The sequence below is a fragment of the Puccinia triticina genome, chromosome 4A, assembly GCF_026914185.1.
Source record: "Puccinia triticina chromosome 4A, complete sequence".
NCBI classification, from domain to species: domain Eukaryota; kingdom Fungi; phylum Basidiomycota; class Pucciniomycetes; order Pucciniales; family Pucciniaceae; genus Puccinia; species Puccinia triticina.
In genome coordinates this window covers 5,364,904-5,379,930 of record NC_070561.1, presented here as the reverse complement: position 1 = coordinate 5,379,930, position 15,027 = coordinate 5,364,904, and the positions used below count along the sequence as shown (strand labels likewise).

The following is a 15,027-nucleotide window of genomic DNA, read 5'->3' as shown; positions in this document are numbered from 1 at the left end:
ACGGGTGCGAAGTGACATCTCTACCCGGACTTCTCTTTGATAGCGTCTGATTCTGTAGTATGTTAGGGATCCCAGGTGCAGGCGGAGGGATCCTGCCACCTGTCAATGATGCTGGGCAGGACACCCTTGATGTTGAATTGATTCAAATGGGAGGGCCGGGCTCCGGGATGATGAGCTATCCACTTGGATCCCACACGGCGTGGATGCTGGGCCGCAATCCTGCTGCACGTGGCTCCTTGTCCTCTTGGGTGGCACTGGACTTGATCTACAGACAAAAAAGGCAGGGGCAAGGCGGTGGGGTTATTTCTTTTTGGGGGGAAACAGGAGACCTGAGAATGCACATGATGGAGCACCCACAACCGGGCAAGTATGTAAGCAGTAGAAAAAACAAGCGCAGGGCTTCAGGAGGGCTTGAGGCGGTCGAGAGCCAGCAAGAGGCCGTCGATGCGTTGGTCGACGAGGGCGTGGTTAGCATTCGCGTTATTTTAGATAGTACTGAGGAGCTTGGAGAGATGGGCAGTGCGGTCGGAGGTAGCGCGGAGGCCATTGAGGGCGTCGTCGAGTCTAGCGCGGAAGGAGTCGGCGCTGGCGTGGAGGTGGGCGAGGGAGCAGAGTCTGCTGAGGAGGTGGGGGACGAGCGGGAGCAGGGGGTCGAGCCGGGGCAGGAGGCTGTAGAGCCGGTCGAGCCTGTGCAGGGCGTCTGGGGGCAGAAGCGGGGCGCGGGGGCAATGACGCCGGGGACGTTGGTGAGGGCGGAGGAGCTTGGTTGCTGGTGACGACGGTGATCCCGCTGGCGAGGGCGATGGAGAGGGGCCGGGAGTCGGTGAGCTTGCGGCGGTCACGATCACCTTCACTCGGCGGGAGATCGAGTCCAGATGGCGCGGCTGGGTGAGCAGCAAGAGCTGGTGCTTGAGCTTGGCGATGGTCACCAGCAGAGGCGGGGGAAGACTAACCTCTCCGCCACCGGCTGTCGACGCCGCCTGCAAGAGACTACGCAAGCCCAGGAGGTCCTCCAGCACGCTCAGCCGGCCGTCCAGCTGGACCACCCGTTGTCTCCCTCAACACCGTCGGCTTGAAAGGCGTCGAGGACGCGGCGGGCGCTGTTCGGACCATCAGAGGCAGATCAGTGGCAGGCAGCATTGTATCTGAGCCAGGTTTGCCTTTGATACTCCGGATCGGACCACGTTTGGTGTGTTGAGGGTGTGTAGATTATAGAAGGAGGGAAAAATGGGGGAAACAATCAGATCCAGAGCCAACTACAGTTTAGATTGAAGGGGTACAGAGACAAACTGAATCAGATTTAAAGCAGCCAGACAAGCTTTTTGTAGATTCCCTATCCCATCAAGACCGGGTCGGATGATGGGCAGGCGGGTGAAGCGTGGCTTTCGAGACAATTGCAATCCAGTAGATGATTGGGCTGCGCTTGAGGCCTGGCGCCAACGGGTGTAGATGTTTGATCAGCTGGCCGCTGGCAATTGACATGGTGAGTTGGAGAGGTTGGCGGCCGAGGTGAGTTAGGATGGCCGCAGGGGTAGCGCGGAGAGAAGGTTACAGATGATGAGTTGACCTGGGGATGTGACTTGGGATTGGGTTAGGCCGGTGTGATGGGGGATGTGATGTGAGCCGGTGGTCAGTGATGTATAAGCAGTAATATCACCAGCCAACTGTAGCATGACCGGTGCGGCTTCAGAGGCTGGACTTGGGGAGATTTTGGGGGAGTCCCAGAGGCAGGTTTTTTGGGTATCCTGAGTTTCCCAGGGTTTTTATTTTGCCTGCCAGAAAGGCGGTATGCAGTCACTTAATGTGGGTTCTGAGTTACTGCATACTATGGGGTTTAGAGGTGCCCACAGGTGTCTGTCTTGATGACCAATGGTTGGCATTGAGAGTGTTGCACTCCCTGATGGTTCTTACGGTGATGGTCATGGCAAGTGCTGGCCCTTTACATCTGGGATTTGAAAGGGGGGGCTTTGACTCCCTTGCACAAGGCTGAGGGAGGTTGAGCATTGGCCTCAGGCTGTTATAGTGAAGGCTACTGCTCAGGTATGCATTTATGATGTTTAACTCAGGCTTCAAGTCAACTCGGGTACATTGTTTGACTCAAGATCAAGCATGGGCATGCCTCAAGATCTTGCATGTCAACTGCACGCAGTTGACATCATTTTTTTTGCAGTGCAGACTATTCTCACTGCCTGATTGCAAAATGCATGGCCATTTGGAATCAAAAAGCCTGTGGCATTCCCCATTCGCGTAAGGCGGATAGTTGATTCTTGTTAATGATCCATTTCCATCCTCAGCGCACATGTCAGAGGATTTCCCAAATTTGGCTCACAACAAACCGGCGAATAGGGAAATTTGTACATTTGTTGTTTTCCCCCGCTTGATGAGACTCGGGCCGCTATTGCCTGGTTTGTAAGTTTCATCCGGATGTACTTATCAATCAACTCACACTTTCAATGATAAGCAACACCACTGCTGCAAATATCCAGTCCGGAATTGTCAACCTGCCATGCGGCTACACATTGATATTGATCTTGAAATATGAGTTCACTTGACCAACAATGTCTCACATTGTTTGGTGTACCAATTATAGCATTCTGGCAGGATATCATTCAAGTTACCACTTGCCAGTTGGGCATCCAGCTCACATATGCACTGATAAGAACCAATTCTTCAACCCACAGTTCAATGTAGGAAAGCCTGCTCTTTGACAGACTTGTCTACGCCAATCTGCTGATCTTACTTCCAACGTACCGGCGGGAGACCAATATCAAGAAGCTCCTAGAAATCTTCACAAAATACAAGTGGATCAAACTTAAAGTATGGAGGCCGCGGAGGCCGTGCTATTCCTGCTGCTGCCCATTGTGCTGTTGAGGCTGGCCATCGTCATATACAATGGTCATGTCATCCTCATTCCTAGTACCAAAACTCGGCCTAACACTTTGTCTCCTCCTTTCTTGAACCTCCAACGTCGTGCCCTTGATCCTGGTCCAGGACAAAGCAATCATTATGAGTCCCGGTAGCTACACTCCCTTTCGCCCATCACTGAAGTGTGTGTGTATTTCAACCAGTTCTATGTCTTGAACATCCGCGCACTTATCCAGGCGGACTCGATCCTCATCCTCGAAGACCCAACCTGTCCCTCCGCGCTCTCCTGCCCCTCCCACCCTGCTCCCAACACCAGAAAAGATCAAGCATGCGCATCCCAATACTCCTTCTGCTCCGCCCAACTTGCTCAAGAACCTTGTCAAACATGGCGTGCCCTCAAGCAACCCTGCTCTCAGTGCCGAAAAACCCACCGAGCTGCCCAAACACACGCTGTCTGTGAGAAAGAAACTGACCTGAGAGGGAGAAGCTGAAGCTGCTGCTGCACTATTCGCGGAGTCTTTTGGTGTTTAACGGGTACGCACTGCCTGTCCAACGATGCCTTGACAAGATACTTGAAAACGCTCCGCCCCAAAACCCTATACAAAAAAAAAATGCTGATTTTGGTGTGTGTGTACAGAACAAGACAGTTTTCATCCTCTCTGCTTCCCAATTATCATTCAGAAACAAGAAGCAGAATAAATTAATGTTGTGCTCTCTATCACCAACACATACAACACACATGCATATACATGTATTGCATATATATATATACATTGGACCTTCTCCAGCTATCCACAACACCACAAGCGCTGTGCTATACCAAGGCTGAAACCGCTGCACTAAAAGTAGTGCAGCGCAGCGGAAATGGGCTCGCTGCACTGCACTTTTTTATAGCAATTTTCCGCTACCGCTTCAGCTTTTTGAAAATGGAGGGAAAAGGCTGGGGGGTTAGCAACGCCCGCTGCGCTGCGCTAAAATCGCCGCTTTCTGCAGCGTAGCGCAGTTTTTCAGTCTTGGCTATACGCAGTGGTTTTAGGCCTGCTTTACTAGCGCTTTATCAGCGGGCGGCCCGCTACGCGTTTTACTGATTGTTCTGAGAGAAAGAAGGTATACATTTTAGCAAGCTTTTTCAACGGCCCATGGCAGGAATTTGCTACGCTGACCGCTAAAGTAGCGTCAGACTGCTACGCTGAGCTTTAAAAAGTGTTAAAACCCGCTGAAATAGTGATTTTTGGTCGCCAAACACGCTGAGCGCTGAAGTAGCGGAAAACACTGCGATGAGTGCCAAAAGGCGGCAATTTTTGCTGATCCCCAATCTTAAGTTCAGCGCACTCAAGCGCAGGGTTGTTCTGCGCTCTGCATGTCATTCTCAGCAAAGATAGATTTGGTGTTCAATAGGGCTGTGGCACAGTTCAATATTGGCGCTATGAGATGGGTTTGATTTCAGCAGCGCAGCTGCAAGTTCCCTAGTTATATAAGAATGAGTCAGAATTTTCAAAGGGCTAGTTTTTTAGTCACCCCCTTGAGAACAGAAATCATCCACGTAATTTTCTTTAAGATTCTATACTCAAATCTTGTCCTTTAACTCTCACAGATAGAGCAAGGGTGATCAAAAATAAATACATTTTATTGTTCCAAAAGTATCAGATTTTTTTGAATAGTTTCTACTATGGAAAAAAAAACTCAAGAAACTGATGCCAGTTTACATGCAATATTACAAAGGTAGTTTCTAATATTCCATTTCAACTGGCTTCAGTTTCTGGAGATCTCTTTCCATATTAGAATGCACAGTAGATCCCTATTTCAGCACTCAGTGCAGCTCAAGACCACTGCAGGCCGCTGAAAAAAGCTCTCTGAAACCTCAAAAAATATTTCTTGGAACAATCAGTAAAAATAACAGCAGGAAACTGGCTGTTTGCTAGAAAAGCAGGCTCAAACCTGCTGCACACAGTGTATGTTGCTTCAAACAAAAAACCCTTCTAGTACCCATGATTTTCAGCCCCACAGATAATTCTACCAGTTCTTTGATGTCAACTGCTGGTTGAGCTGCATTGTGAGGGCCTGTACCAGGGAAGATATACATTTGAAGATGTTTAAAACTATTTTTATGTTGCTCTTTCCACATCTATCACACACATGCAGTTGGATGCATCTAAGCAAAAAGAATACAAGATAAGGATGACTAAAGACAGATTAGTGGAACTTGGGAGTATACACAGAGCACCCAAAAAAAGTGATTGAATTTTTCTTGCTTGAGGTCAAAAATTAGGTAACAAAGAGGACATATATTATAGAGAGGGGAGTCATATTGTTTTATTTGCCTGAGTCTGTCATAAATTTGCCCTCCTCACCCTAGTTCAATCACAGAAGTTGGGTTAGCTCGACGGGTTCAGATCATCACAAAAGATGGAAGGGAAAAAACTGACATCCTCAAAGGCATCAGCAATCAAACCAAAGGAAATTTTGTATCTCAGGACCACACCAACCCCACCAAAACCGCGGAAAAATTGGGAAACTTCAGTACTTCAATTTTTGACAAACTCTAAGGCCACTGCAAACTCCTCATACTTTTCAGCCAACCATTTGAGTGAAGATTGGGGTTCAGCAGCTTGTTCAATCTCCAGACCGGTAGCCTTATCAATAAATTTCTCTCACTCCTTTTCAGGTAAATGGACCAATGCTAGCAAGGCTCCTCCACTGTCATCCCCACATTAGCCTGCCCTTGTGTTGTTTGAGGCCTTTGGTGGGGGTAAATTTGGTACTCCTTGACAATCGGCTGGATCATCTTGTCAAAGGCGCTCTGAAAATTTCTTGCACTCCTGGACGATTGGCTGGATCATTTAGTCAAAGGCGCTCTGGGAGATTGCCTGGGGGACGCCCGAGGAGCGCAAGGCCAGCTTAAAGTGGTTTTGGGCGTGGGCCAGATCCGACAGGGTCTTGGCGTATTTGGCTTCCAGCTAGGTAAGTAGCCCTGCAGGTCGGGATAATTTGGACTCTGCTTGTCCTGTAGCGTCTTCTTTGTTGATGCACAAGAGCGTTTGGTTCGCATGAGCAAAGTCGGAAGGCAAGGGAGGTTCTGTTCTTGAGGATTGCTCACTCCTGGCGCAACTTGTTGATGGTCGACTGCAGGTACTCGACGTCTTCCCTGCCGACTTCCTGGGCATTGACCTGCGCCCAATTCTTGATGTTTTGATCCTGGTTGTGTTCACTGTCTCGCCCAGCTGTGATCCAAAAGATCAGTCAGTATATTCGCTGGCGCGCGCGGGCGAGAAACTATAGTGGCTTATGTTGTGTTCACTGGGCAATACGCAGGCAACCATCAGCGCCTGGGCGTTCCCCCCCAGGCTGTCCTGTATTAGTTGGATGAGTTTCCTGTCTTGGTAGGGGATGTGATTGGCTGTATTTGATTTTCTGGGGTCGACAAGGGCCAAGATGATATTTCCAAGTGCGTTTAAGCCAGCCTGAGAAAGCAGTCAGTCAGGGGGTGGTGAGCAAGAATGTATGTATGTGCTCCAGGAACAGATAAAGGACATTGGCACTGATTGAGATGCCCTCTTCGACCTGTTCGGCGACGGCAGCCGTCCTCTGGAGCCGTTTGCTGCCGGCAAGATCTATGAAATGGAACTTGCTCAAGGTTGTTGTCCATTCATCCTCCTGTGCTGATCTTGGAGGCCTGCTTATGGCTGTTGCTGTTGCTGCTGCTGTTTGTGAGTGCTTTTGTGGGTTTACTCTGGGCAAGGTTGAGGCTGAAGATGGTGTGGATGAGGATGCTGCAGCAAGAATCAGAGAGGGAGGAGGACCAGGAGTGTGTTGGTGGGCACTGGGAAGAGTGCAAGGCCGTAGGTGGGTTGCTGTCTATTGGAGAAGGATAGCCAAGGCGATGGAGACAGTGTGTTTGGGCTGGTTTTGTCAGCCGGGCTACTATAATAAGTTAAAGCCCGGCTAACTATTATAACATTACCAAAAATGTATGTAATAATAGCGGCGCAGAGCGCACCAGGAAAATAAAATAGTCAGTTGATGACAAGTGACATCACACCAGCTCCAGCCAGCTACCCACAATATATCCAATATCTATCCACTATCTGCCCCAATCTCCCAACCATCTCATCAACTTCCAAAATTCACCAAGGAGGTCCTGTTCAGTTTTTGATGAGCCCAACTGATCCTCAGTTCTGTCCAGCTGATACTCAGCTTTGGTACTCAGCTCATAATCAGCTTTTTTGCCCAGCTCATACTCAGCTTTTTCACGCAGCCCACTTTCAGAATTTGAATAAAGCCTTTTTACCAGTAATTGCCCAGGTGATGCTCAGCTTTGTACTAGTCCTGGCGCAGCTGATGCTCAGCTTTGTACAAGTCTTTGCTCAGCCTTTTCCTATTCCTGTCCCAGCTGACGCTCAGCTTTGACCCAGACCTGGGCCAGCTGGCCAGCTGATGCTCAGCTTGCTGAGGATCAGCTGAGCTAGGCCAGGGAAAAACATGGGAATCAGCTTGGACAGGATCAGAGCTGAAAATCAGCTAGGCTAGGGCCAAAGATGAGCATCAGCTGAGCCACAGCCAAGGCTGAGCGTCAGCTGTGCCAGGGCCAAAGATGATCATCAGGTGGCCAGTTCCAAAGCTGAGCATCAGATGGGCCAGGGGAAAAGCTGAGCATCAGCTGAGCATCAGCTGGGCCAGGGCCAAAGCTGAGCATCATCTGTTTTTTTCACATTGAGTGCTTTGATCCTGACAGCTATCATGTGAGCCCTAGATGTGCTGGTGGAGAGGAGCAGCATTGGAGCAGTGTTTGAGCTGGAAACAAAGCTGTGTCACACTTGCCATCAAGTGACTAATTTTTTTTCCTGGTGGCGCCGCGTACAAAAATTAACTTCTTTCTTGGAAAGTTTTAGCTGCGGCAAGGAGTGCTGCGCATAGGATAAAAAGACAAATAGTTATATACATAATGTGAGCCTGAGTCTCTATAGTGACTACGGGACACAAGAAAGAAGGGGGAAATAGTTGGATTTCTTTGGATAAAGAAAATACAACTAACAGAGAGAGAAAGAAAGAGAAAGAGAAAACAGAACAGGATCAGGTTAAGGAGATATTCTAGGTTATTCTAGTGGTAATGCACGTCCACAGGCAATGCTAACTCTTCTGAAGAGTGCTGCCAAGCTGTGCTAGAGATTGCTACAGCCTCCTCTCACCAAGGAAACATGGAGGGTCTCTGGATTAAATATGTTTAATCCAGCCACAATTTTTTAGCTTCCTTCTGGATAGTCAAGGTTCTTAAAGGGAAACCTGAGGGACAGCCCTTTAACCTAGAGTGAGGCAAAGGCCAGCAGATAAGAAAGGACAGCCCTGTGATCAAGATTGAGGCGAAGGCCAGTAGATATGGAGGGACAGCCCTGTGATCAAGAATAAGGCAAAGGCCAGCAGAAAAGAGCAGATCAAGCAAGACACAGAGTTGTACCTCTGAGATAAACAAGGTTCAGTGAAAGAGTTTACTTACTGTCAATATCCTAGGCGCCTGTGATGGTATGTATACTGAGAGTGTTGTAAACTCTTTGGTGGTGATCCTGGGGTTCTCTGGGTGGTGGTTCTGGTGTGCTGAAGTCTGTAGATCCGCCTCAGGCAAGGGGGATCCTGACTACGAAAATTTTCACAGTTTGCTTATGTAATTCACATATGTACATGGTTTGGTGCGCCTGGTAGCGCTGACACGTCACAACTGCGCATGCGCGCTACAACTCAATAACTCAGGGAAGGAGTATAGTTACAAGGAATTGATAAGTTGTAACTAGGGTTAAAATTGCATGAGGAAACAGAATATGAAGTCAAAACAAGGTTATCTCTTAAGATGAAAAAGATATAAAGTAATTCATATGTAACAAAGGTAGAACAGGCAGCTTTTAGGTCAGCTGTGATGACTCTAAGGCTGACACATAATAAAAAAACTCCCTTAGAAGAGTAGGAATAATAGCTCCGGCCGCAGAAATCGGCAGGAGAAGACACAATATAATAGTTCAAACCCGTTCTCAGGCCAAGAGAACGGGTGGCCATACACTCTCAAGAGACTACTAAACCAAGAGTAGTCCCCCTGAGAAATAGAAAGACTTTGGCCGGGGAGGAGAGGAACAGAAATATACTACTCCTCCTTCCCCGGCCAATGAGTAACACAGATCTGAAACCACGCTATTCCTTGAACCAAGGAATAGCAAAAAGATCAAATTTCAAATAAAATGAACGGGAACAAAGGGACTAGTGGAATCCCCCTTCACTCCTGTCAGACGCACAAATTCCTCCGGTTGAGAGATCAAGGAAGCATTTGCAATGAGAGCTACAACCCTACCGGTTGTAGCCTGAATATATAATCAAGGGCCTTTGGGCGAATGAAGGCCCCTCAGATACCTTTTATAACCAACTCGACGCCTTGCCAGTCTTGCCACTTGTCTCACCAACCAGTACGCCAGCTTGATATCACCTTGACTTTGGTTTCTATCGGATCAATTGTGTTTTTTGTCGCAGACTTCCTTTTAAAGTAAGTCTGTGTTTTTTCCTTTCTATTGGGATCTCCATCCCTACCTATCTCCTGGGAGCGATCTATTGCGCAAATACCTCCTTTTCAAGGGCCCCAGACGTCACAGGCTACAACAACCCCTGCGCATCTCGTGCGCAGGCCCTGTAAGAACCGCGGAGGGCACTAAACCACCCCAGGTGCCCCTGGCCCCTCCGTTAACCCCTTTTTTGGGTTCATTATAAATATCTTTTTCTAAGCTATTTACCACTTCTACCGCGCATTTGCTGCGCGCTCTACTGCACCGTGCTCTGTCGCCGGCGTAGCTAGAAGAGTACTTGTACTCTTGGCATCACGGCGCCTGACAGGTTTAGTCCGTGGCGTGTTGAGCTGGTAACAACAAATATGCCATGGAGACAAGTGCGGCCGGGAATCTACCAATGGCAAGAGGTAGCGGGTATATAAGGAGGCCACCATGTGAAGCAGGAATGTCCCCCAGGGGTTTTGGTTTCTTCCACCCCCTCCCTGGAAGCCCCCTAGTTGCTTGATTAGGCTCCTCCTTGACAGCTCTTTCACAGGGTCATTCACAACTGGCCCTTTTTTGCTTGTTGCTCTGGCACAGCTGGAGGGTCATCCATAGGGCCTGTAGCCCCACTCAATTGCTGCTCCATACTGGGTGACCGGTACAGCTGGTCATCAAGAAGATTTTTGACTCCCCTCAATGACCAGTACTGACTGGCCATAAACAGGAGTTACTACTCCTTGCAATGACCCATAGAGCTGTTCATTGAGGGGAGTTGTAACTCCCGTCAATGACCAGCTGTTCAGTAATTGGGAAGAGTTACGCTTTCCAATCATTGGGAGATGACCAGACAGCTGGTCATTGACGGGAGTTACAACTCCCCTTGATTGACATTTACAGGTGTTCATCAAGAGGATACATCTTGATGACCACCTGTACCGGTCATTGGGAGGTTTAACTCCCGTTGATGGCCATCGAGTACTGGTCATTGAGGGGAGTGACATCCTCTCAATGAACAGCTGTAGTCATTGGGAGTGTAACCCCCTCTATGACCAATACAGGTGATTTTTGAGATGTTAATCCTCTCAATGACCACCTGTGCTGGATATCAAGGGGAGGTACTACTCCTCTCAATGACCAGCTGTCCGGTGTGGTGTGCCAAATGTGTTTCAAGTATCAAATCACATAAAGTCACAGTTTACTATTGAGAAGGAGACATATTTCTAGATGTATTATTGCATAATTGGATTCTACAGGTCATTTAACCCCTAGTCACTCACTGGAACTGTGAGCCTGAGTCTCTATAGTGACAGCAGGACACAAGAAATGGGGGGGGCAACAGTTGGATTTCTTGGGATAAAGAAAATACAACTATAAGAGAAATAGAGAAAGAGAGAGAGAAACAGAGCAGGATCAGGATAAAGAGAAGTACCAGGTTATTCTAGTGGGAATGCACGTCCACTGGCAATGCTACTCTTCAGAAGAGTGCTGCTAATCTGTGCTAGAAAGAGCTACAGCTTCCTCTCAGGAGGGTATCTGGATTAGATAAGTTTAATCCAGCCACAATTTTTTAGCTTCCTTCTGGATAGTCAAGGTTCTTAAAGGGAAACCTGAGGGACAGCCCTGTAACCTAGATTTGAGGCAAAGGCCAACAGGTAAGAAGGGACAGCCCTGTGATCAAGATTGAGGCAAAGGCCAGTAGATTTGGAGGGACAGCCCTGTGATCAAGAAGAAGATAAAAAACCAACAGAAAAGAGCAGATCAAGCAAGACACAGAGTTGTACCTCTGAGATAAACAAGGTTCAGTGAAAGAGGTTACTTACTGTCAATATCCTAGGCGCCTGTGACGGTAGGTATACTGGGAGTGTTGTAAACTCTTTGGTGGTGATCCTGGGGTTATCTGGGTGGTGGTCTGAAGTCTGTGGATCCTCCAGCTGCATGGGGGATCCTGACTTCGAAAATTTTCAAAGTTGGATGACATAATCACACATGTACATGTGGTTGGGAGCGCTCAGGCGCGACTACACGGCGCTGCTGCGCATGTGTGTCACAAACCACAAACTCTATGAAGGAGTAGAGATATTGTAAAGTGATCAGTGAACACTAGGGTCAAAATTGCATGAGAAATCAGAATCTGAAGTCAAAACAACCTTATGTCTTAAGGTTCAAAAGATATGAGCACATTTAGTTATAAAATGGAGATAAAAGGCAGTTTTAGGTCAACTGTGTTGACTCTAAGGCTGACAGGAACCACTAGGCTAGCTGCACTCAGTAAAAAGTTACCAGTATTATACTGTGTTCATAAGCATAATTACATACTGTAGGGATATTTTGATAGTACATAGTATAGAATTAGACTCAAGGACATATTTATAGTGTATGTAGTGGCGTGGTTTGGCTCTGCCCATGGCATGGTTCCACCTGTGGACAACTCCATGATTGTTGTTTGGCTCCACCCACGCACCACAGCATGGTTCCACCTGTGGACACCTCCAGGGTTGTTGTTTGGCTCCACCCACGTACCACAGCATGGCTCCACCTGTGGACACCTCCATAATTGTGTAGGCTCCATGGAAACCACCACGTGGACACCACAACCACAACCACGTGGACACCATATGGGCACCACAACCACAACCACATGGATGCCATCACCACATGGACACCACTATGGTGGTCACACCAGCAAAAATCCCTCACATTTTACTATAAAAGGAGGACATTTCCCCTCCTCAGTTTCAGCATTCCACTCAGGCAATCCTAACCAGAACACACATCTCACTCAGAGTTACTAGTCACATCCACATAAAATCCAGTAGTGTGATCTCAATCAAGTTGCCCATCAACATCTTTCATGCCTCAGAGTAGTTCTAAGTAGTCAAGTAGCAAGCATCACCCACTTGTGCTCTTAACAAGTCAGAGTGATCTTAACCCATTGTGCTCTTAACTGAAGGTTGAGGAAGAGGGCAAAGACACTTTGAATATTTCACATATAACATCAGTTCTCTCAGAAGTTTTTTATCAGTTCATCTCCACTTTCATATCACAAACATATAAAACCATATAAAACATATCTTACGTTTAGGCTCATTTCCATTATCTGACTCAAGGCTGCTGTAAACCACTCTAACTCCATTCCCCATACAAAATCCACTTTCTGCTGAATTCAAGTTTGATCTAGGTCCAATAAGAGACTGCTGCACATAGTTTTCTCTATCATTAGTTTTGCCACAACAATAAATAAATTTGTTGTGAAAGCTCTTGTGTAGTATCATAGAGGGGCAGGTCTTTCAAACCACCCGTAACAGTTGTAATAGCTTCTTACATCTTTGAAATATTATAACTGGTATTTCCCCCTTGCAGAACTGCCACCCGTCCCAAAGGAGTTCTCACACCGGTCATTGGGAGTGTAACTCCTCTTCATGACCAGCTTTACCGGTAAAATATTTCACGATAATAAGAGATGTATTTCATGATTAGAATGGTTGAGGTCTATCTGACATGTTCAGAGACAGAAAAAGAAAGAAACAAAGCATGTACCTAAGAGCGGAACTTTTGCTGACTCTGGTATGAGTAAAGATAGAAATTAAGAAAGACTGCTTTAGCAGCTGAGACCACGAGATTGTGGGTAAGAGGGCTACTGCCTGAGATGAGCAACTGAATCATGAGTCAGTGCCTGAGCTTCTTTTGTGGAAGCTAAAGAGATTTGATTGCTCTCTTACTTATGCTTGATCAGGCTCGGTACTTTAACGTCCGCCAATACAAGTGAGAAGCGTGCCGGAACTGCTGCGGTCTGTTATGATCACAGTACTCTCAGTCAGTGCCCGGCTACACTTTGTTGGCTCTGCATCGAAAGAACTTACCACTCGTAGAGTTGGTGATCCTTTTGATGAGGCTAGGACCAATAAGATCTGGATTGACTTCGGGCGTATGCTTGCTGAATTCAGATGTTTAATCTTCTGATCAGCCGCTCGCTCCTAAGTTTATGACGAACCCAAGGATCACTACTTACCTGTTTGGTGGTGTGTTTCTCTTGGGACGCTTAAGCTCTTCGTGAGTCAGAAGTCCCCCCAATCACTGGTAAGCTGGCCATCAAGAGGAGTTGTAACTCCCTTTGATGACCAGCTTTACCGGTCATCAAGGGGACTTGTGACTCCTCCCAATGACATGTACAGCTGGAAATCAAGTATAGATACTAGCTCCCTTCAATTAACATACATAGGTTCTCAAATATTTTCCATGTTGTGGATTCCGTAACTGGATATAGGTTGACATGGAGTATTGTTACATTGCGGTAAGTTTGTGTTTTGAGGAGTTTTGTCTGGATCTGATAATTTGTCTTTGTATTGGTCTCTGAGTTGAAGGTTGATTCCCGTTCCTTTGTCTTTTCCGGGTGGTGCAGGTGGATTTGTTGTATCCGTATTCCAATTCAAGACTGAAGTTCCCGCCGCAGGTCTGTTCCTAAAAGGGGTCAATGGAGGAGCAAATCCATTTTCCAAATCTGGTGCGCTAAACAGTAAACTCATTTTGTCTTGTTGATTCCTAGTTTCAGCGGTGGGCAGATATGTTACTTTACGTTACGGCAGTGAAATTGGATAACATAACATCTTTTCAGTTATCCAAATTGGCCATTTTGGTAATGTACAAAATTTGTGCAGTAAATTATAGTAAAGTAACTTTTTTTTAACCTGATTTTTTATGTTTTTGGTAACGTAACTTTTTTGATATGGGGCTTTTTGTAAAGGGGGTTGAGATAATTGAAAAAAAGAGCAAGTTGGTATCACACAGCGGGCTATTGGGTGTCGCACGCAGCCCGCAGCAACACCCGCGTAAACAAGGTCCCCTTGGCTTGGGTGTCACTGCGGGCTGCGTGCGACATCCGATTGCCCGCTGTGTCATGTATTTAGCTTATTGGTTGAGGCTTGCCTCTCTGAGGTTAGTGATGTATGAAGTTGTGGGTTAAACCCTTGCTCTGAACAGATTTTAACCTGGCTTCCTGACAGCATAATGAGTTTACGTGGTTGTTTAGTGTCAACTTGAGAAAACATCTTGCTCATATTGATAAAAACAACCAGAAATCAGGCCCTTTACCAGAAAGTTACACCAAAGTTACCCAAATCTGGGAAAAAATATAACGTAACTGGTTTTTTCAAAAGAACCAGGGAACATAACTAGATAAAATGGAGACCATTTTCTGCAGGAGATATCATAACTCCAAATTAGATGTCTGTAACTAGCAGATAACATAACTGTAAAGGTTACTTTACCCTCAGAGTTATCCATTTTGAGAATGCATCTGCCCACTGTTGCTAGTTTCATAATAACACAATCTGTTGATAAATGTTTTTACTGTGCTCTGAAAAAGAAACACTAATATCTGGTATCTGGTCTCTTTACCAGGGCAAATTGGGGGATATTTCTTATATTTCAATATCAAAAATTACTTAAAAATCTGGGAAGTACTGTTCAACAGTCTACCAATTTATCCAAATTCCTAGGGTTGTCCTGCCCGTCTTTTGGCTTAATAAATCAGGCCACTCCTTCTAGTAGTTTGAAAGTTCTCTTGGACAGACCCCTAACTTATCCAGATTCCTAAGGTTGTTCTTCCTGTCTCCTGGTTTAATAAGTTATGCTGCTTCTTCAA

The 15,027-nt window shown here is 46.7% G+C and overlaps 1 protein-coding gene across 1 annotated transcript; it reads left to right on the top strand.

Moving 5' to 3' along the window:
* Positions 1 to 2,819: 2,819 nt before the first annotated feature.
* Positions 2,820 to 3,342, top strand: PtA15_4A608 (uncharacterized protein; the record flags this gene model as incomplete). Its single annotated transcript, XM_053168509.1, has 2 exons — positions 2,820 to 3,016; positions 3,102 to 3,342. The coding sequence occupies 2 exons, from the start codon at positions 2,820 to 2,822 to the stop codon at positions 3,340 to 3,342; spliced, it is 438 nt and encodes a 145-aa protein (XP_053019711.1).
* Positions 3,343 to 15,027: the final 11,685 nt, after the last annotated feature.